This window comes from Lipophrys pholis, assembly GCF_963383615.2.
Source record: "Lipophrys pholis genome assembly, chromosome: 10".
Taxonomy (NCBI): Eukaryota; Metazoa; Chordata; class Actinopteri; order Blenniiformes; family Blenniidae; genus Lipophrys; species Lipophrys pholis.
The window spans coordinates 21,538,854-21,560,244 of NC_137640.1; the positions used below are offsets into that span (position 1 = coordinate 21,538,854).

Consider the following 21,391-nt stretch of genomic DNA (forward strand, 5'->3'; position numbering starts at 1 on the left):
AGGAGAAGGTCCGCCCCACCGGCGAAGCTGATTGGTCGAAACACAATCAAGGGGGTGGAGCCGTGGAAGCCGGCCGAGAAGCTGATTGGCTGTCTTGTTTTGTTTAGTAACAGAAAAAGGGCTGATTGACCAGCTATTGATAGAGGAAGTAATAGTCACAGCCTAGATAGTAATAACTGTAGTCTTAAATTCACAGAGAAATAAAAATGATTTATTAGTACAAACATTGCATTTAAACCTGTAACTTGGAATAACACTGAAATAATATCATATACATTACATATGCAGTTCATAATTCTCAAGAAGGAACTTATCAAAGCTTATTTCTAAATCTGCAGAATTAAAAGCATGTCATTTTTCAAAAGTCAATGATACAAAACGCATGTTTGAAACACACAGCAAGCACGGAGTCTCAATAAATAACATCAAGACATCTTATGACATTTTAATGTAGATCAAAATACACAAATTCATAAAAAATATAAGCTTCTCTCTATAAAATAAGGCTTAAAAATTGTGCATATCTGCTTCATGTCAGGCACAAGGAAGCATTGTGATGAATGAACCAGAGCGCCGCATTGACTGGCCCTCTCTGAAGCTTGCAGCAGACACTTGATGTGTACGTGACAAACTGGAAGTACGTCACAATGAAACACAGACTGTTAATCCTGATTCAATAACAACCCCTTCAAGCAAATTTACCTCAGGCCCCCTGGCATCAAACAACAGGCTAGTAGAGTCATGAAGACAGTATAATTGGTGCTGTTCATCACTTAGTGAGTTAGTGAAGTCAAAATATGAAGCGCTTACATGTTATAGCATCTCAACTATTGCATGAATTATCCAAATCTCTGATAAATATAAATGAAGTGCTACCTTTTATCCCTGTCATTTTACATATTACAAATGTACTTTATCTTGAAAATATATAACTAGTGTAGCTTGTGGTATTCAGTGTTGTGACGACAGTTCTGTAATATCAATTGCATAATATTTTCCGCTCAGGTAGCTTGGACACTGGAGTATTTTTGTCTTTTTGAAGAGGACGACGGTCACAGAAACACTGGCTGCTCTTGTCCCGTTAGGAGTCGGTATGTTGACGCCGGCATCGTCTTCAAGTGAATCTGTTCAGAAGGAGAGAAATATGGTTTTCATCTATGGCAAGGGAAATATTGTGCTTACATTCACACGTTTGTGAATATTGTACCTAAATTTAAGTTTAAGGCTTTCATCACTTCTCACCTCTCCGATAGCACTTGTCAGGATCTGGATGATCTTGTCGTGTGGCGTTGCAACAACACTTTGCCCGTTGATCTCAATGATTCGGTGCCCAACACGAATCCCTCCTCTTTCTGCTATTCCTCCACGCATCAGACTGCAGATCTGAAACAGAAGAAATGATACTTAGCGTTTTGATTTAAAGAGAAAAAAAACAACAAACATAACGTTTCATTTAGGTTCATTTAGTTTGAGTCTAATCAAACGTTTAAACTGATTCCTTATGCAAAGAGGGAAAGCTGATCTTGTTGATTGGGACTTGCTTATCTAACAGGTATTGTATCACACTGAAACAACAGGAATACGAGAAGTTATATGAACAAACATGTATGATGACTTACAATGCCATCCTCCACACTGAAGCCGAGCTGAAACTTGGGATCGGGCCTCCTGATGATCGCCATGGTGACAGGAGGACAGTGGACAATGCTCAGCTTCACATACTTTTGGTTTTTCAGATCCTGAGTTGAAAAAGCAGAAACAATATGATTTGTCAAGCAACAGTTACAGTGAGATCTGTTTTTTTATGACAGTCACCAACTACGAATATACATTTTCCAGAATTTCTTCTTATTTTCAAACCTGTTAATTGATGTGGCGAATGGATGCTTATTGTATATTTAAATCACACTGAGGCTTTGAAGACTATCAAATATTTCAACTTCCTTGCAGTTTCTGGTTCATTTGTTCAAAACTTGTTTAAACACTTTTATAAAAAACTTGGCGAGAAAGTGTTTTTGCTTAAAGAAGGGAAGATGTTCTTATGACGTTTAATTGTTCTTACAAAGTAAATACATTTTGATGATGAGAAAAACAAAGAAATAAAGAGTTGATGATAAAACACTGGTATGAGGTACAAACCTCGCAAAACCAAATAAGCGTTAAAACCATTGTTAGAGAAGTCCCAAACACTCACGGCTCGTGTTACAGCGTGGCGATTAGAGAAGTGGACTTGGGATTGGAAGGTCACAAGTTTGAATCCCACTGTTGACAGGTCACCACTGTGGTAGCCCACTGCTCCTCTTATAAACAACTTAAAGACTTCAAAAACTAGAAAGGTGAACAGTTCTACATGTGCTCAGACTCTCAGTCATATAAAACCAAACTGGCTCTCAGCCACTAAACGAAAAATATTATATTCCTCAATTTTACAACTGAAAAAAAAAAAAGAAGGTAAATCAAAGTGCTCCTAAAAATGTAGGTGTCTTGATCCACACTGAAAACAGTACTGCATGGAGCCACAGTGCCACCTGGTGCACCACTACTACCACATAGTGGCTGTGAAAAGGTGAGCAAGTTCACGCAAAGAGTGTAATAACTCTTACATGAATGTGATTTTGTTTCTGAAACCTTTATGACTTTTATTCTATTTTTGATTTGTGCTCCATTTCTCTTGTCTCAAACTTACTCTGATGATGTTCTGGCAGGCGGTGATGGGCAGACCCACCAGGCTGGTTCCATTGATGGACATAATGCGGTCACCGATGCTGAGCTCACCACAGCGCTCGGCCGGACCTCCATGGAGCAGGTTGGCCACAACAACTGTGGGCAGAATGGAGCCCCAGCCTGACTCCACCACCGCTAGTCCCAGGATCTCTCCAGAAGCCTTGGTAATGGCAATCTGAATCAAAAAAACACCAACAAACGTCACCAATGGCATCAATAAATCCTTACACGATTAACATTTTTTTTTTTTATAGATTTTCAGTTTGCAGTGTTCAGTGTGTTATTACTAAAACTACAGTTTATGCTTAAATTCTCTGTTTAAGGGGGTGTCAAACTATTTAGTTCAGGGGGCCTGATTAACTCTTACTGTGGCTAGACTGGTGCAATAGTAGCATACTCACCCATTACAACAGCACAAATCTTTCCTGCCACACAGTCTCTTTTTAGACTGTGAGCAAAGGCCTGGTGCGTTTCATAATACAGGACCTCTGCAGCCTTTAGTTTGCATGCTTTCACAAACTCACCACCACCATGGTATTTGTTTAATATTGATGCTATTTTGCAATACTAATGAGAGTTGGTTCTAGCAGCTAAGGTGATTCAGCGAGAGTAATGTGTCACCAACATTCACTGCTGCATCACTCAGCTACTCTGCATGTGAGGTGGGGCCGACTTTTGTAACTTGCACCACTTTTATGCTGTATGCTTCTTGAGCGAAGTGGCCTGGGCATCTGTAGGTTGTATTACATTGCTGTCATGTGGTGATCAGTTCTGCTCATCTTCTATACTATACCAGCCCATAACAGGATCAACATGTTAAGAGAAATAAAGAAAGATGGGCACACAGACAGACACAATTTTAGACATCAATTAAACTTAAAAGCATGTTTTTGAACTCAAATATCAAGAGAAAATTCGGAGATCTACAGGGTGATTTTCCCCCCCGAACCCAGAACCAGGGATTCTACACATTGACCGCTACAGCACTGTGCAACCCATTATATAGTCCTATTGAAATAGTGCGACCCCCTGTGGTTACATGGGGAACAGCTGGACTGTATCCTCTTGTGGGCAACCGGTCTGTCTCATGCCTGAACCAGACACTGGACACAATGTTTCTAAAACATATTTATGTATCGAACTTGTGATTATGAATAATATTTCAAGATTATTGAATATAATCACTTACATCTCGGAGGTTCTGGGAGTCAGAGAAGTGGGCCAGGTCTCCGTTGTAAAGCTCTTGGTTTTCCAGGTAGTCGCTGTACTCGCCCGGCCTCAGATCACTGGCCTTGATGCCGTTGACTTGAAGAAACTGCTGGTACGCCACCCCGAATGCCTGACCGATAGCCTGAGCTATGACCTGAGCCTGGTTGGAGAAACAAATGTTACTCGGGTTCTACCACTGCACCTACAGAAATGCCAACTGGGACATTTTACATTTGAATGGTTAAGCCATTTATTAAATAAATGCTTCTCCTACACTTTTGTAAACTTAATTTTCTTATGAACAAACGGAAGCAAATGGGCTTATTTGCAAAAATCTAAAGAGTGTGACAGTAGAAAGTATCTTTGCTCCACCTGTTTATTTTTGGTTTGTTTTTTGAACTTTGTCAATATTTAGAATATATTTGTTATATTCACTAGTCACCTTTTCACTGACTTATCAAGAATGAAACGTGTAATATTAGATGCCTTCAACTATGAAACCATGGGCTTCATGGCCTTCTGCCTCCCACAGCTAATTAGTTGCTAAAAGAAACTCTTCTTCCTCCTATTCAGTGAAACTGGGACGACAGCCAGACCACTTTTACATTCAGGGGAACTCGCTGGCTGTCTCAGAGAATAAAACCAGGCCAGCTGAGCCTGAAACTGTTGCCCAGCAGAAAGGAGCACATTGGTTAGGAGGCTGTGAAGAGCAATGAACTCAATAATACTGAACAATGAACCAGAGTACACTGTTGTTCATAAAGGTCTTTTTAAATTTGTTTTTAATGAAAAACTAGACTGGCCTTCACACCTAATTAAATCATTATGTGACTGCAGTTTCAGTTTAATGGTTTAAAATGACCATCAGACAGAATAACCTGAATCAAAAAGAATATGTATAGTCATAAAGAAATAATTTAGAAAATGCTGCATTGCCTTTAATTGTTTGTCATTAATTTAGGGAGAATTACATAAGATATCCTGACATGATGATGCTGACTGAAGCTTTTGCAGCCCCATTAATGTTCTAATGTCAATATAAAGCAGATGTGCTTGTTTATCCACCAAGCATGATTTATTTTAATGTTATTCATCTTATAACAAATTGCAGCTCTGACATTTCCATTTACAGGTTTTCACAAAGCTACAAAAAAATTAAGTACTTGCACCTGATTTGATCTTTTCCTTTATATGCTACCTTTTATGTCCAATACCCATTGTGCTTTCCACTGCACTCGATCATTAAAGAAATGTTGTGACCTTTCAGATAGATCTTTTAAATCATGGATAATGAAAACAGAACTCGTTCTTAGCAAATAATAATGTAATTAATTAAAACACAACACAAACTGCTTATCAGGACCAGCCAACAAAGCAGGATGATTGAGTGGAGCAGAGCTGAATCAATATCTCTATTGTCCTTCTGTTGAGTCAGTGGTCAAATTATAATACACTTACTTTAATTAAAAATATACGGAAAGATCTTTCTTTGTATTCCTGAAAGAAAAAGAAAAATAGAATACAAAAAGCAAAAAGCATGGACAATGCCCATATCTGTCATTAATAAATAGACTCTTGTATGAAGAGTAGAACTTATATAAAAGGTTCTCTGTGGCCAGACAAGCTGTAAATCAACTTTACATAAACATATAAGGACAAGCATTATTGACATTACAGCGTGAAGCGTTGCTTAAACCGTCTCTGCTTTACATGCAGAAACAATGCATTTTAATGGTTGCCTGTACTTTTGAGGCGATAATTCTTATTAGGGCTCTTAATCAAGATTATATTTAATAGTTCTTCTGGGATGGCATTGGTGCTTGAAAACTAAAAAGATGGAAGAAGAAACACATCATGCTGATCAATCACCTACAGTATGTGAACAGAAACCCTCTGATTGACTCACATCCTCCGAGGAGAAGACGTGGCAGATCATTACGCACTTCTTCTGAGACGAATCGGAAGCTAGGTCACCATCCTGCCCTTTGCGTTTTCTTCGAGCCATCAGGACCACAATGTCATCAATGTCAGCGATGTAAGAGATCATCTGCAGAGCGTGATCCATCATGGCTTCCTGAGAGACGACAGGACATGAGGAGGTTAATATTCCGTATCAGAGAGGAGACCGGGAGAACGTGAAACCTGCAGAGAGCCAACAGTAAATGACCTATTTTAACTTCTCTGACAACTGTGGAGTAAAATAGACTCTAGTATTACTGCAATGTGACTTCAGATGCCTCATATTCAGCACACACTCTTGTATTAAGCATTTCTTCTGCAGGAGCTGAGTTTTAAGGTGAACATTAAAGTGCGCTACGGTGCACTATTGAAAAGAAAAAGAAGAAGAGACTAGAAAAAACATTATTTTTTGTGATTAATACATTTTTCTTTCTATGTTAGGAATTTCAAAAAATAATGACAAAAGCATTCAATTTCAAAAGATGACTTATTTCGGCATGCACCTGTACTGTTTAAAAATGATGAAGTTTGATCTGCTATTTTTGTATTTGTATGGATTTAATTTTTTATTTTTTTTATTTTTTTTCTTCTTTCCCTTGTCCTGTTCGGCAGCTTGGGCCAACAATATGATGTGATTGAGAGCCTTCGGAGTCAGAACAGTTTTTGGTCTAGCAACAGGGAGAGACCTGGAGTCTCCTCCTGTTGCTTGCTCCGTCAGAAGTTGGCATGGCTGCCGTACACGACCGGGGGGGAACGCACAAAGAGAGAGAGAAGAGAAGAGAGAGAAGAAAGTTTGAGGGGGGAGGGGGATAACATACAATATCCTTGTTGTGCTACATATATTATTTGCAGTTATCACACTGATCCAAATACTTTCCAACTGTTTTTTGATTAAACCAGCCTGAGCAGCTCTATCTAGACAGTAAAATGATTTCTTAGATTAACCAGCCTGAGCAGCTCTATCTAGACAGTAAAATGATTTCTTAGATTAACCAGCCTGAGCAGCTCTATCTAGACAGCAACGTGAAGCAGGAACATGAATTAACAAAGAGGTGACAACAAAAGAGGAACATGATTTGTGAAGTTTAAGCAAATGATGACAGAGAACAAGCAACTTCAGAAGCACCTTTCGTGAGGAGTGAAAGTGTGTGTGTGTGTGTGTGTGTGTGTGTGTGTGGCTTGTCCACTGGGTGTGACCGGAACTGTTGTGGGGGGACCCATGACGACACCCCGGGGTCCGAGGCCATCGGGCCCGGACACCGCCACCCCGGCAGACGGAAGCCCCCCGGGCCCGGGGAGACCCCAGCGAACCACCCCAGAGAGCCACGCCCCCGCCCAAAAAGCACCAGGCGGAGAATGCAGAGAGGAATCCCCCCCAGGCGAGAGGGGCCCACAAGAGAAGGATAAAGGGCACAGGGCCCCAGGCCCCGACCCAAGCCGCCAAGCCGAGAAAAGGCCGGAGCAGGGCCCCCGGGCTAGCGGGTCGAGAGCCCCCCCAACCCCGGCAGCGAGTCCCACCGCACCCCCGGGAACAGGCCCACCCACCGCCCCCCCCCCCAACCCGGCAAGGCAGAGACGGCCACAGCCGCCGCGCCCCGGACCAGCCCCGCCCCCAGACCCAGGAAAGCGAAGGCTGGCGCAGGCCCCGGTCGGAGGACAGTCAACTCTACACCCCCAGGAGCCTCATATCCCACCCGCCCCATGATCCTCCCCCCCGATTTTCCTGGAAGAACCCAACCCCTGACCCACCCCCCACCGACACACACACACACACACACACACACACACACACACACACACACACACACACACACGACGGGGGGGGAGTAATGACTCTCGCCCACCCCGGCCGCCGGCCAGGCCCCCACCCGGCCACCGCGGTATCCCAACCTCCACCAATCCAACAGCAAATGGAGAAGGAGCACCGCACCCCAGCCCCCCCACGAGCGCCACGCCCGAGGGAGCGCGCCCCCCGCATTCCAGCCGTACTCACCTCGGGCCGGGGCGGGACCCCGGCGGGAGGTGCTGGGAGGAGCCACGTCTCCCGCCCTTCCCCTGCCCTATATGTGTGTTGGATGTATGTAAGGGTGTGTCTTTGTGTTTTGAAAAGGTGGATGCAATGTGTGTGTCTATGGTGCGGTTTAAAATTGGGGGGTAGCGGGGCCCGGGCGTTCTACCGCTGACAAGCGGCAGAACCCCGAAAGCGGCTTACCCCCTCAAGACCCTGCGTGACTAAGTGTGGTTAAAATTGTGGGTGGTGCAAAGTCGGGGGAGGACCCAGACCGCAGTTAAGTAGCCCGGACCCCCCACCTAGGCACCGCCCCACTGTTCCCTATTGTGGAGTAATATAAGGTGAGGTAAGGCAGGGAGGGTTCTGAGGGAGGGGGTCCCCCCGTCGCTAGGACCTTGGCCCAGCTGGACCCCCCGCGTTGCCCCACCCCACCCCCGAGTGGCCGGCCTAGGACCCGGGGAGCCACCCCCCCCCAACAAGGCGCCGTAAAGGGACCCGGGCAGGGAGCCCCCACCCCACCCAACGGCCAGACAGCAGAGTCCGAGACCCGCAGGGCCCAGTGCGAGCCCAGCCGGAGGCCAGTGGCCAGGGCACCCCCCCTCATTCGCCCACACCCACACAGCCCCCCCCCCCCCCACACACACACACACACACACACCAGGCCCTGGAGGTCACTCTCAGTCAACCGTCCATCCAGAACCCGGAGCCCCCCCGTCCCCCGCTCCCCCCAATCCGGGAACGAGGCAGACCCGGAGCGCGGCAGCAGGGGCCAACCCGCCCCACCGGGGGAGGGGGCCAGAGGGAAGACCCACCCCCAGCGCCGCAGCGGGCACCCCCACCAGAAAGGGGGAAGCCCCGCACCCCCAGGGCCCGGACGACCCGCCCCCAACCCCCCCCCAGCCGACAGCCCAGCCGGGGCCCGACGCCCAGCCCCCCCACCACACCCCAGCGGGCCCAACCCCGGCCCAGAGCAGAGCCCCCCCCCACACCCCCGCCCAGGACTCCCCAGGCCAGGCCGCAGCCCCCCAGCATAGACGCCAGGACCCCCCCGAGCCCACAGAGCCACCAACCACCAAAGCCACGGCGCCCCAACCACTGATGGTCCCCAGAGCCCGGGGTGGAGCCACCACCCCCCCACAGGGCTACATGGTGTATTTAATTATTGGAGACCATGTGGACTCAAATTGTGTCAAATGATTTTTCCTACCAGCAGACATTCTCTCCAATGTGATGTGGTCTAGAAGTAAGTTTTTAAATAACTTTATATTCAGATTACTTTTGGATTTCCAGTTCATGAGGATCGCCTTTTTTGCTACGCTTAGGGAAACCAGGAGCATGCAGGACTCATTTTTTTCTCTTTTAATTTCTGTGAGATCTCCTAACAAGCAAAGTGAAGGTGAGACTGGAATAGGGTGGCCCAGGCATAACGATAAGTCTTCACAAATCTTTTGCCAGAAGGTTTGGACTGGCGTACACAGCCAAAGTGCGTGTAAATAGGTATCGGGGAGATCACCTGTGCAGTTTGAACATATGTTAGTGGGAGTGAGCCCCATCTTGAACATCCTTTGTCCTGTGTAATGAACTCTGTGAAGGACCTTGTATTGTATGAGCTGTATATTGGGGTTTTTGCTCATTTTGAATGTATTTGTACAGATTTCTGACCAAAATGTTGGGTCTCTGTTGATGTTGAGATCTTCTTCCCATTTGAAGGTGGGAAGGGATATTGAGATATTTGAACCTGACAGGATTGAGATAATTTTAGAAAGAGGTTTAGGTGCTGAGATCTTCAGGAGATTTGTCTCTGTCTGAGGTAAGTTCAGGTTAATCTGTTCTGGTTTGAACTTAGTTTGTATTATTGACTTAAGCTGAAGATATTCCAGATAGTTGTTTTGACTGATGCCATATGCTTCTATTAGCTCATTAAATGGAATAAAAGAGTTATTGGAGATAAGTTGTTCCAAGTGTCTTATTCCTTTATTTTGCCATCTTGGGAAGTTTATGGGTTTCTTTCTTTGCAGGATGTCGGGATTGTTCCAGATGGGTGTGAGTTTGCAGGGAATGAGTGAAGATCCATTCATTTTAAGAAATTCCCACCAAGCTGTCAGAGATGTGTTTATATTGATGCTTTTAAAGCAGCTGTGCTTTTTAATGACAGGACTGAAGAAGGGAAGATCTCTGACTTGGAGATCTTCACAGAATGTTTTTTCAACGTCTAGCCAGCCTTCATCTAAGGGTGTCTGATTGATCCATTTTACAACATAAAGTAGTTTATTGGCCAGATAATAATTATAAAAATTTGGGAGTTCTAAGCCACCTTGGTCCTTGGTGTTCTGTAGTGTTTTTAAACTTATACGTGGTGGTTTATTTTTCCACAAGAATTTTGAGACATGAGAATCAAGAGTGTTAAACCAGGTTTTTGGTGGTTTTGCTGGGATCATTGAGAAGATGTAGTTAATTTTAGGCAAGACCATCATTTTGATTGTTGCTACTCTCCCCATAAGTGAAATTGGGAGTGTCCTCCATCGAGTGAGGTCCTCCTCTATTGCTTTAATAAGGGGGGTGTAGTTTAAGTGTACCAAGTCTGAGAGTTTGGCTGAGACGTTAATGCCGAGATATTTGATGTTCCCTGGTTTTAGTGGGGTGTTAGGTGTGTGCTGAAATGTAGAGTTGATAGGCAAGACAACTGATTTGTTCCAATTTATAGAATATTCTGAGATTGAGGAGAATCTGTCTATTAACCCTATTGTTTCTGGAAGAGAGGTCTGTGCGTTTTGCAGGAAAATTAGCACATCATCTGCATAGAGACATATTTTATGTGTTACATTTGCTGTTCGTATTCCTTTTATGTTGTTGTTCTGTCTGATGGCTGCTGCTAGTGGTTCGATAAAGATTGCAAAGAGAGATGGTGAGAGTGGACACCCCTGTCGGGTGCCGCTCTCAAGATTGAACCTTGAGGACATTTGGTCATTGGTTTTAACACAGGCACTGGGTGAGGTATACAGTATTTTTATCCAGGAGAGGTAATTTTCTCTAAATCCAAATTTCCGTAGTGTAGCAAGTAGAAATTTCCAATTTACCCTATCAAAGGCTTTTTCTGCATCTAAGGAGGTGATAATGGCTTTTTGTTTAGTGGTGGCAGTGGTCTATAAGATTAATTAATCTACGTGTATTGTTAGTGGAGTGTCGTCCTTTAATAAACCCAGTTTGATCTGGGTGTATGATGTGGGGTGTGATTTTTTCCAGTCTGCTTGCTAATGTTTTACTAATTATTTTAAGATCTACATTGATTAGTGATATCGGCCGATAGCTAGATGGTAGTGTGGGATCTTTATCCGGTTTTAGAAGAAGACTGATATTTGCACAGTTCATATGTTGGGGGAGAGTTGAAGATTCTTTAATTTCCTCAATTATTCTGAAAAAAATAGGTGAGAGTAAAGACCATAATTCTTTGTAAAATTCAGTGGGGTATCCATCAGGTCCTGGAGCTTTACCATCAGGCATGTGCTGGAGAGCTTCCTGCAGTTCTTCAACTGAGATGGAAGCTTCTAGACCTTGGATCTGTTCTTCTTTTAATTTTGGTAGGTCAACTGTGCTCAGAAAGCTCTCTATTTCAGATTGTAAAGGGTCAATTTGTGAAGAGTAAAGTTTTTTGTAGAATTCTCTGAAGGTATTGTTTATTTCTTGTGGGTTAAAGGTGATTTTACCATTTTGAGTTTGGACTGAGGCGATCGTACATTTTTCTTTATTTCGTTTTAACTGATTGGCTAAAAGTTTGCTGGATTTATTACCATGTTCTAAGTTCTCCCAGCGTAGTCTCTGCAGTTGAAATTGTGTTTTATGTTCAATTATTTTGTTTAACTCCATTTTCAATTTTCTTAGTTCCATTAATAGGCTGTCGTCTTTGCAGGCAGCATGAGCTGTCTCCATAGTTTTGATTTTATCTTCCAGTTCTTTCTCCTTTATTTTTTCCCTTTTGGACTTGTATGAGGAATAAGAAATGATTTTACCTCTCATGACAACTTTAGCCGTCTCCCAGAGGACGCAGGGAGAGACACCAGGCAGGTCATTTGTTTCTGAAAAGATTGACCATTGTTTTTTAAAGAATGTGAGGAAGTCTGGATCCTTAAGCAGTGACGTGTTAAATCTCCACTGTCTAATAGGAGGGGTGATTGTTCTATTAGTAACTGTCATAGTGACAGATGCATGGTCACTGATAGTAATGGGGTGAATCTGTGTGTCCAGGATGTCTTTAATCACTGATTTACTCACCAGAAAGTAATCTAAGCGTGAATAGGATTGGTGCACTGCTGAGTAGAAGGTGTACTCTTTAAGGGTGGGATGAGAGGTGCGCCAGGCGTCGCAAAGACCATAGTCACTCATGTACTGCTGGACTATGTCTGTAGATTCCCAGTGTCGGGTGTTTGCTGCTTTACTAACTCTGTCTACTTGTGGATTGAGGGTGATGTTGAGGTCTCCTCCCACTATCAGTGTTTTGTCAGAGTGTGTTGAGAGGTTGGTGAAGAGATTATGATAGAAGGAGGGGTCATCAACATTTGGGCCATAGATGTTTGCGATACACATCTCTATGTTCTGCAGAGAGATGTGAATAATTATAAATTTTCCCTCTGGATCTGTGATTGTGTCTTTACAAGAGAATTGTATTTTATTGTTGATTAATAAAGCTACGCCTCTCTGCTTGGAGTTAAAACAAGCTGAGTATGTGTGAGGGAATTGTGGTGATATCAATTTGTGTTGTCCTGTTGTAGGTGTGTGTGTCTCTTGTAACAAGACAATGTCTGCCTGTAGTTTGTTTAAGTGTTCAAAAACTTTTTGTCTTTTTATTTGCGTGCCCATTCCTCGTACATTCCAGGTGACAAACCTGAGCGTGTTTCTAGCTACACTCATCTTCTAGGTGGGTTCTCTAATGCTGTATGTGTGGGTGTGTGTATGTGTGGGTGTGTGTCCGCGTGCGTGCGTGCGTGTACGGGTGTGTTTGTATGTGTGTGTCCGCATGTGTGTGTGTGTGTGTGCATGCGTGAGTGTGTGTGTGTATATGTGTCCGCATGTGTGCGCGACTATGTGCATGCGTTTGTGTGCATGCCTGCATCTTTGTATGCGTCTGTCCGCATGTGTGTGTGTGTGTGTGTGTGTGTGTGTGTGTGTGTGTGTGTGTGTGTGTGTGTGTGGATGCATATATCTGTGCGTGTGTACTTAGGATCCCTAAGTCTGACTGGCTATTCAAACATAGGAGTGTGTGTCTGCCAATAAATGAGTGTGTGATATCGTGACAGTTGGATTGTGATGTTGAGGTTTTAATGTGGTGAAAACAGTGGAAATATATTGTTAACAAAACAAGGGAGGGGGTGTGGAAATAGAAAAGAAAAGTGAGGAACCAAAAACAGAAAAAGAACCAATTCAAACCCATAGGTGACATTTAGCGGTGACGTAACGAGTGCTTTTTTTTTTTTTTTTTTTTAAATATCCCAGTGCTTTTTTTTGTATGGATTTTATTAAATGCACAATGCTGTAGGGTTTTAAAAAATTATTTTTTTTACAATTATCCCAATCGAGCTTACAGGAGAATTGAAGGTTGTGCATGATGCTAAGGGATTACAGTGGAAATAAAAGTTGGTGTTACCTGCCCGGCGGGATGGTGTTTGATGAACTGTACGTACCTGTGTGTCTGCAGTGAGCACTTTGATTCTCTGAGTAGAGATGAATAAATCCACTTCTGTCATTGGCTGAGACTCTCCCTCTGGAGCCTAAAAGAAACACTGTCTAGTCAGATTCAGCACTACAAAGCTGGAAAGAAATGTTTTGAGACACTATGAGATGGGTATACAGTGTGTATTTTTAAGTCAATAGTGAAATCACAACCAACTAATGACATCCTGATAAATTGGATTAAAAAAAAATAATATGAAAAATATATTTGTTCCCTCGACATGCAACAAATATAAAAGTTTTATGTGAAAAATGGTTGCTACTGAGTGTATTCACTACATTTCTGATGATGATTCACCTTTATCCGATCCACAGCTTCCTGAGCCTGAGTCATACGTGCATTTGTGGATGGATTTCTATCTGATTTGATCTGAGTGGAGCCCAGGTACTTTGCACCAAATATCACTCCGTCCAACAGGTCTTCAGGGTCACAAGGGCCAGGCACTGAAATGTATCACAGGAGGACGCATGAAGAACAAGGCATCAGCATATTTGAAAGATAATTTACGAGTTGAAGAAGGGCCTTGAAATGATTTACCGTTTTTGTATGAGGGCTGGTCATCAGCACTCTATGATGACGAGAAGAAGAGCAAAGAGATTCATAAAACAAGTTGGCATTGGAACAACAGATATTCAGTCATTATAGTGATATTTACTTGATAGATCCTTTGCTGGTTGTAGCTTCACAAAAACAAAAATACCAAGCATTATTAAGTCACTATTTTCCAAACCTGGATTTTTGATTTTTACCATTTGACTTTAAGTAGATTCAGGAATTAAACAATATGGCATTGTGGTGTATTTTATGCACACATCTGAAGAGGGGAAAAAACAATAATCTGAGTTACATCAGGAATAGGATCAAGTGCAGAAGGTACTACAAATCATTTGAGGATGTTTCAACAAAAGTGGCAACCTGCTCGCTCTCTGCGGCAGCCTCTTCGTCCGGCGGCTCCTCTCCCATCTTCATCCACACTGGTTCAGGATACTCATCATCAGGCAGTGAGGTGAGAGAGTCGTCTCTGTGGCGCTGATGCTGACCATTCCTATAATGCCCCCAAAACCTCTGTGCGTCCTTCTGACTGTAAGAGACAGACACGACTGCATCCACTGCCCCTGAATGGGGCGGACAGTTGGCGTGGGTTGTTGCGCCGATCTCTGTGCACTGCAGCATGCCCAGCATGTCTCTCTGGTGGGCTTCAGAGAATAGCAGGCCGGTAGTTTCACTACTATCGTTGGTCAACAGGAAGGAGGCGCATGCCTCCTCCTCAGACTGGTCGGGGTGGTGATGGTGAGGTGTGCAATGACTGGGATGAGGCTCTTCCCCCATGAGCTGGAGCTGGCTGAGCAGGGTGTGAATGCGGCTGTGGTCTTCATCACTTGAAATTCTGTTGATGTGCTCCACCTCTTCACTGACTCGCGCAGTGTCTCTAAATGTCACCTCCTCATCCACTATGCCCTCCAAGCTTTCACCTCCCACTTCCTCTTCCTTAAGTTCTCCACATTCACCTTCCAACTCCACCTGAATACTGTGAATTGGTTTTGTAATATTTTCAACAGGCTCCTGCTGGCCCATGTCAAGTGGAGCTGAACTGTTCCTCACATCCAAAGGCAGTAAAAGGGACTCATCCATATCAGTCTTGTCCAAGCTGTCAGCCGAAACGGGCAGGGTGGACTCGTCCAGCTCATCTGCTGCCTCACTGGAGGAGTCTGATCTCCATTCTAATGGGGGAGGTTCAATCAAGTTGTAGGAATCCAGATCCTCTCCCTCTGAACCTGGCGGAGCAGCTGCAGTCAGGGGGGTTATTTCCACCACTGAGGCTCCATTCAGAGAGTTGGTCAGAAAGGAGTCTGTGGGTGCCGAGGCCGACTGATCAAATGAGCGGCAGTCCGAGTCCATCCTAAAAGAAAGCCTGTCACAAGAAAACGGACATTACTGCATTTACTGTTAACGGAGCAGGGAGAGAGACGCGTAGTAATTCAAACAGTACGATCAGAGGAGGAACCATTCAGCCTCTTGTCCTTGTTGCCTAATAACTGTCAAGATAAAAAAATAAAAACAATCAGGCTGGCCAAAGCCTGCTGGCACCTCCTCCTCACTAAGGCACACTACATAATTCCTATACTGCAGATTTTAAAGGGTTGATTGAAATGTTATTTCTCATCTTTAGCCCTGTGTGACCATCAGACAGTATGTATATGCAAAGTGATGCCTGGATATCAAGATGTGGAATAAAGATTCAGAGGAAGACTAGTTTGTTTCTTCATTTGAATCATTTTTTGACTGCCTCTTTATAAGTGATAACTAAAACGAGCTGATTGAAATGTGCTGGTTTTAGGTTTTTAAAACTAAGAACAATACTTGCTCTAACGTTTTAGTTGGACCAAGTACTTTTTTTTTTTTTTTTTATCTTTATCATTATACATCGATGTGTAAACGCGACATTTCACTTCTCTTGCTAACACTATGTAAGATAAGAGATATCAGATAATGTTGCCTTAACCGGGACATCTTAACATCCATTTTCCGCTATTTTCAGCCACAGAGTTCGCAGCAGAGGAAACGCAGGGGAATGTGTAAAAGGAGGCAAATAAAAATGGAACGTACATAACATTCCACACTGCGAGTTCAAACGAGCAAAGTTCGCAGTTCCTGTAGCTGGAAGCGAACCAATCGTCCCAGGCGGGGGAGCCTGTCCAGGATGAACGCGGGGTGTAAAACTCGGTGGTTTAAAGAGAAGAGAGCGGCTCTCACCTGGTGATTCAGATCTTTCTGGGAGTCTTTGTGTCCCGGACGGAGACTTCAGCGGCTGCCACGACTCAAGAGTCGACGTGGTGCGGAATCCGAGCCTTTCCCAGGAGTTTGGTCTGGTTTTATCTGTCATACTAACGACGCCACTTCTACCGGACGCGATACTTTCACGCCATCCTGGAATAAACTGCTGTCGGGCAGAGTTTGGCTCTCATTGTTGTAGCAGCTCCGGCTGAGGTCGACTGACAGCCTTTATTTATCGGCTGATTCTGTGTCTGTGCTGCGTTCACGGGATCACGGACGTCCAGCTTTAAAGAAAACCGTTTCAAACACAGTTCATCGCAAGGGGTTGCTTACAAGTTATTAAGAATTAAGTTGGAAAAACAGGGATTTTTTTTTAAGGAACAAAACTTTTTTCATCAAATGTGATTCCTCCTTATTTTGTTTCGATTTTGTTGCGCTGAGAAACAGCCATTTACGACACGTTCTTTCGCTCTTGAAAGCAACACTTGCGTACGTCAGCGCTAAGGTGGTATATGTTCCAGACCCGCTCAATCAAACATCGACTATCTGATGAAGAGGGGACGTTTTTAAAAGGTTAATTGACACACATTTGTTTTATTTTATTTGTGACCTTCTGGACAAATCATACCAGCTCGTGTCTGAGCTTCAGGAAACATAACTCAGATAAATCAAAATCGAAAATATTTGGTAACTGCAGGCAGGCCTAAAACATTTTTACAACAAGACTTAGATAGGCATGATTTAGTGTGTTTAATGCCTAGATTAAGATCTTGGTGAATTCGGTTTGTATCCGACATATGTTAGCAATTATGTTTTGCAAAGTATTCCAGGAGGCAGTTGCAAAATTAAAACAACTTTAATAAACTGTATTTATATTACACATTTTTTTCACAACAATTGAAAAATAATTACATATCAGTTTTACTACTAGGACAGACTTATTACATGAAAATCAAACTGCAGCTAACTTCACCTATTACAGTGTTGAGAGTATAAAACGTCTGCTTGTCAGTAGCTCAAGGACACTGAATGTTTCAACCAGTCTGAACAATCATAATGAGGAATGACAGTAATATCACAGCTTTTTGAAGAGGACGGATCCATCATTGAGTCTGAAAGAAGTGTGTCTCCAACACAATTTTTATGTAATTCCAGCATAAAATTATAAAATCCGGATGTTTAAGGGTGACATGACATTATGTTTCATTTCATCAAAATGACATTCCACAACTCCCAAAAAGGGGTATAAAAAAAAAAAAAAAAACCTCTTTACAGTGCTTTATGCACCATGTCACTTCAGCCTGTGTGACATGGTGTCAGTTTAAGTTTCTTGTCTTGTTAAGCCTCCCAGTCTGGAAAACCCATGTAGTTACTGAGTTATCAAGGCTTGAATTGGTTAAAAGGGATCTGAATGTTACGAACACCTGATTATTGAATGTTGGAGTAAAATTTTTACTCCCATTGTCTGATCACTTGAGTATCCTAATGTACATAAAAAGCCAGTGGATTTTGATTTTCCGTTGCATCTTTTGGAGCATATGGATGAACGTCTACTAATATATTTAACTGAATCGTTTACAATACTCAAAAGTCCCAAATAATTATCACCTCATAGATGTTTCATACTTCATACAAATTGTAATTCGTGTCTAAAGTCTGACTGATCAAATCAAAGATCTACTCTGAATCTTTTGTAGTATCCCCTATTCATTGAGCACAGATCAAAGCATCACTTTTCATCCTCACTGTGATGAAGACTCTGTACTGCTAGTGGCATTCATCCGGATCAAATCAATCAGAGAGGAGGTGGTGCCCAGCAGACCCACCAGCCAGCTGGGAAAACGTCCGGCCCACAGAAAGCCAGGCGGCATCCAGTGGATGGCATTGCCCAGGTCAGCCATCCTGCTAAAGATGGAGAGGATCTCCAGTTGCATCTGTCTGAAGAGCCGAGAGCGACTGCAGGGAAAAAAAAGCACAGGGTACCACGTGTACCGGTCATTTCTGACATTTTACTGCCATGTTTTGACCTGATGTATCATAACAAAAACATCCCTCTCTACATCAACTCCCATCAATCCAAAATGTGAAGGAAACAAAATACCTGCTACGTCCGTCATCCCTTTCACTTTTCCTCAGCTTCTTCTTCAGTAGCAGCAAAACTCTGAGTGATCTGAGGGGCGAATAAATTCACATAATTCATTTCAAATCGTTGTAATAAAAATGTAAAACTTAGCACTTCAGAAATGAAGCCAACCAGTGGTCGAGGACACTCATGGGGTTATTTGTCAGCTTTCTGCTTGTCACAATTGGGGGAATTAATGGGAATGAGAAGTGATGTTAGTTCAAATTGGTAATTATTTTCTACATTCATAAAAGGTTTCACAAGTTCGTCAATATGAGATAAAGTAATATACTGTAATATGAAAACAGAGTGAGGACCCCATTATTTTTGGTCCTCAACCCCTTGTGTCTGTATCTATATGCCCCCCGGACGCTTTCCTACGGAGGTCTTCCGGGCATGTCCCTCCGGTAGGAGGCCTCGGGGCAGACCTAGGACACACTAGAGGGACTATGTCTCTCAGCTGGCCTGGGAACGCCTTGGAGTCCCACCAGAAGAGCTGGAGGAAGTGTCTGGGGCGAGGGAAGTCTGGGCAACCCTGCTTAGACTGCTGCCTCCGCGACCCGGCCCCAGATAAGCGGAGGACAATGGTCCATCGATTAGATTGACTGGAGCAGTATAAGGACAGATACCTGAGGATGCCCAGTATCAGCGAGGTTCCCCACAGCACGGTGCTGAACAGCCACCATTTATCAGACTTCACACTGATGAGCTCAGCGTCCGCGGCCCACGCAACGTGTTCACAGGGGTAGTAGAGCTGGTCTGCCACATTGTTCAGTACTGATATCCAGCGAACACCAGCATCCTCCTCCTTTTGTAAAATGAGCAACAATAACAACGACATTAATGGCTGTAGTTAATGTGATAACACCAAAGCATTGTGAAACAGAAATTGATTTTCCCATCATACCTGGGTGGTTATTTTACTTAATGATTGAGTTTTTACAGGGAAAGCAAGTTGTAAGTAACCAGTGATGTGACTGTAGTCATGTTTCTATTTACAGTATATATATATATATATATATATATATTCCTATAGATGCTTAATATCTGTTTATTTACATGAACAGTGATGAATACTGTTTAAAGCATCTTTTTCATTCTTGTTCCATATTCACTGTTTTCTTGTCGAAGATAGTTTTGTCTCATAAACGTGCCCCCCAAAAACAATCAGTCCGACAGTGTGAAAGCTCATATGAGCTGATTTGTGACCTGGTTCTGTTTAATCCAAACAAAAGTAGTTATGGTTCTATCTTAATTATCTTTCACATCAAACTTTTCCAATGAGATCAAACTTGAGAAGTGAACTGCTTCTTTGTATATCACCCCAGATCCAAGCCCGTAGCTGTGTGAGTAGGCCAGCATGGACAGATCGTCGAACAGCCTCAGCACCGTCCGGCAGTGGCTGAGCTGAGCAGAAAACAGCAGCAGACTTTTTCCGAGCTGCTGGGACGACGATCCTTTCAATTCTACCCTCCTGGAGAGGGCGCCTCCAACCAGCTGAGAGCCATAACAGACCGTCCTGATCTGCAAAGAAAAACACATCAAAATTAACACTTAACTCCAAACTGGAGTGGTTTTAGGAGTCGTCTTTGTCTTTTTAATTGTAAACTGATCTTTTAAAACAGCCTTGCTAAGATAACTGTTGGAAAACTCCATTCAAACCTATTTATCTACATCAATACTCTGAAGCATATGAGGAAACTCATATGCTCAAACCTCACAAAATATTAATAATAAACAATTAGAGTAATTGTAATGCCACCCTCAAAATCATATTTTCCAAACCTTGATGATGAATTTGTTAAAGTCGAACACAATATGAAGGCCACCGCTGCATCCTGGATAAACAGAGATCCTCAGCAAATAAAAAATATGAGGTTATCTGGAACAACTCAAGCATATAATGACTGCAGTAAGCAAACTATGCTGTGCCGGTAAATGTAAACTAGAGTGAATAATATTGGCAACATCTAAACACGCAACTCTTTTTTCCATGTGTGTGCGCTCTTTTCCATACAAAGACCTACAGTCTGCTCGTTCAGGATGTTTAGCAGCATGTATACTTTGATTTGGCCATAAAATGAGGCTGGTAGTGCGACATAATGCCACATCAGGTGTTAGGAAATGTGACATCAAGTCTCTTAACAAAATACAAAATAGGATGAATATATTGTCCAGTGCTACCTGACAAATGTTCACAAGAGATTTCAACATATTGATTAATTGTTTTTTTTTACCAAATAAGTCCAAAGGTGGTCACAGAGTTTGCATACAGTTAAAGGCTATCAATTAACATTAAATGCCTTGTTTGAAAATTATAAACAAAATCTGCAAGTAATTTCTACCAATGCTTTTCATCATTTCAAAAGTCCAAATGATTATGTGTATAGCAAAGAACAAGCTGGTCAGGACCATTCTCCACAGAAACCAGTGAATAATAGACTGTGTTTAACATGATTGTCACAGTATTATATTTATGTAAGAACTGCACAGAGCAACACAAAAGTAATTAATTACAAGTCCAAAAAGTGTGTGGTGTTTCTTATGGCATATCTTACAAACTTAGGTGGTTGTTTTTTTTGTCCAGTGAACTTGTAGCTGGTGAAGCTGCACTACAATACATTAGGTAGTATTAAGTCCTTTGTTTACTATAGTGACAAATGCTGCGGCTCATCAATACTCACAACTTTATCTCTGCCTCTGTAGGACTCCAGCAGGCGGACCAGAGACTCCACAGGCTGCTGCATGTCTGCTCCGGGCTGAATAATCCTTAATGTGTGGAAAACATTTCCAGGATGAAGAGTTTCAGCTCTCAGCTGGACTTTATAACAGGAAGAAGAGCTTCCTCTACTCCTCCATGCTGCTG

General features: G+C 43.0%; 2 protein-coding genes across 3 annotated transcripts; both read right to left on the reverse strand.

Annotated features, from left to right (window-relative positions):
* Positions 1-189: 189 nt before the first annotated feature.
* LOC308115941 (amyloid-beta A4 precursor protein-binding family A member 3) lies at positions 190-16,658 on the reverse strand. 2 transcript variants are annotated; one of them, XM_080473824.1, is made up of 12 exons: positions 16,383-16,652; positions 14,544-15,540; positions 14,166-14,196; positions 13,926-14,071; positions 13,579-13,665; positions 5,840-6,007; positions 5,392-5,430; positions 3,914-4,093; positions 2,687-2,899; positions 1,620-1,739; positions 1,243-1,383; positions 190-1,124 (listed from the first exon to the last, which is right to left on the reverse strand). In XM_080473824.1, the coding sequence occupies exons 2-12, from the start codon at positions 15,525-15,527 to the stop codon at positions 1,053-1,055; spliced, it is 2,181 nt and encodes a 726-aa protein (XP_080329950.1). In that variant the 5' UTR covers positions 15,528-15,540; positions 16,383-16,652; the 3' UTR covers positions 190-1,052. The 2 variants fall into 2 exon arrangements, with proteins under 2 accessions (XP_080329950.1, XP_080329951.1); XM_080473825.1 differs by lacking the exon at positions 5,392-5,430 and having other exon boundaries at positions 16,383-16,658.
* Positions 16,659-17,243: 585 nt separating this feature from the next.
* Positions 17,244-21,359, reverse strand: pex11g (peroxisomal biogenesis factor 11 gamma). Its single transcript, XM_080473827.1, has 5 exons — positions 21,210-21,359; positions 19,849-20,049; positions 19,155-19,333; positions 18,505-18,573; positions 17,244-18,359 (listed from the first exon to the last, which is right to left on the reverse strand). The coding sequence occupies exons 1-5, from the start codon at positions 21,270-21,272 to the stop codon at positions 18,146-18,148; spliced, it is 726 nt and encodes a 241-aa protein (XP_080329953.1). The 5' UTR covers positions 21,273-21,359; the 3' UTR covers positions 17,244-18,145.
* Positions 21,360-21,391: the final 32 nt, after the last annotated feature.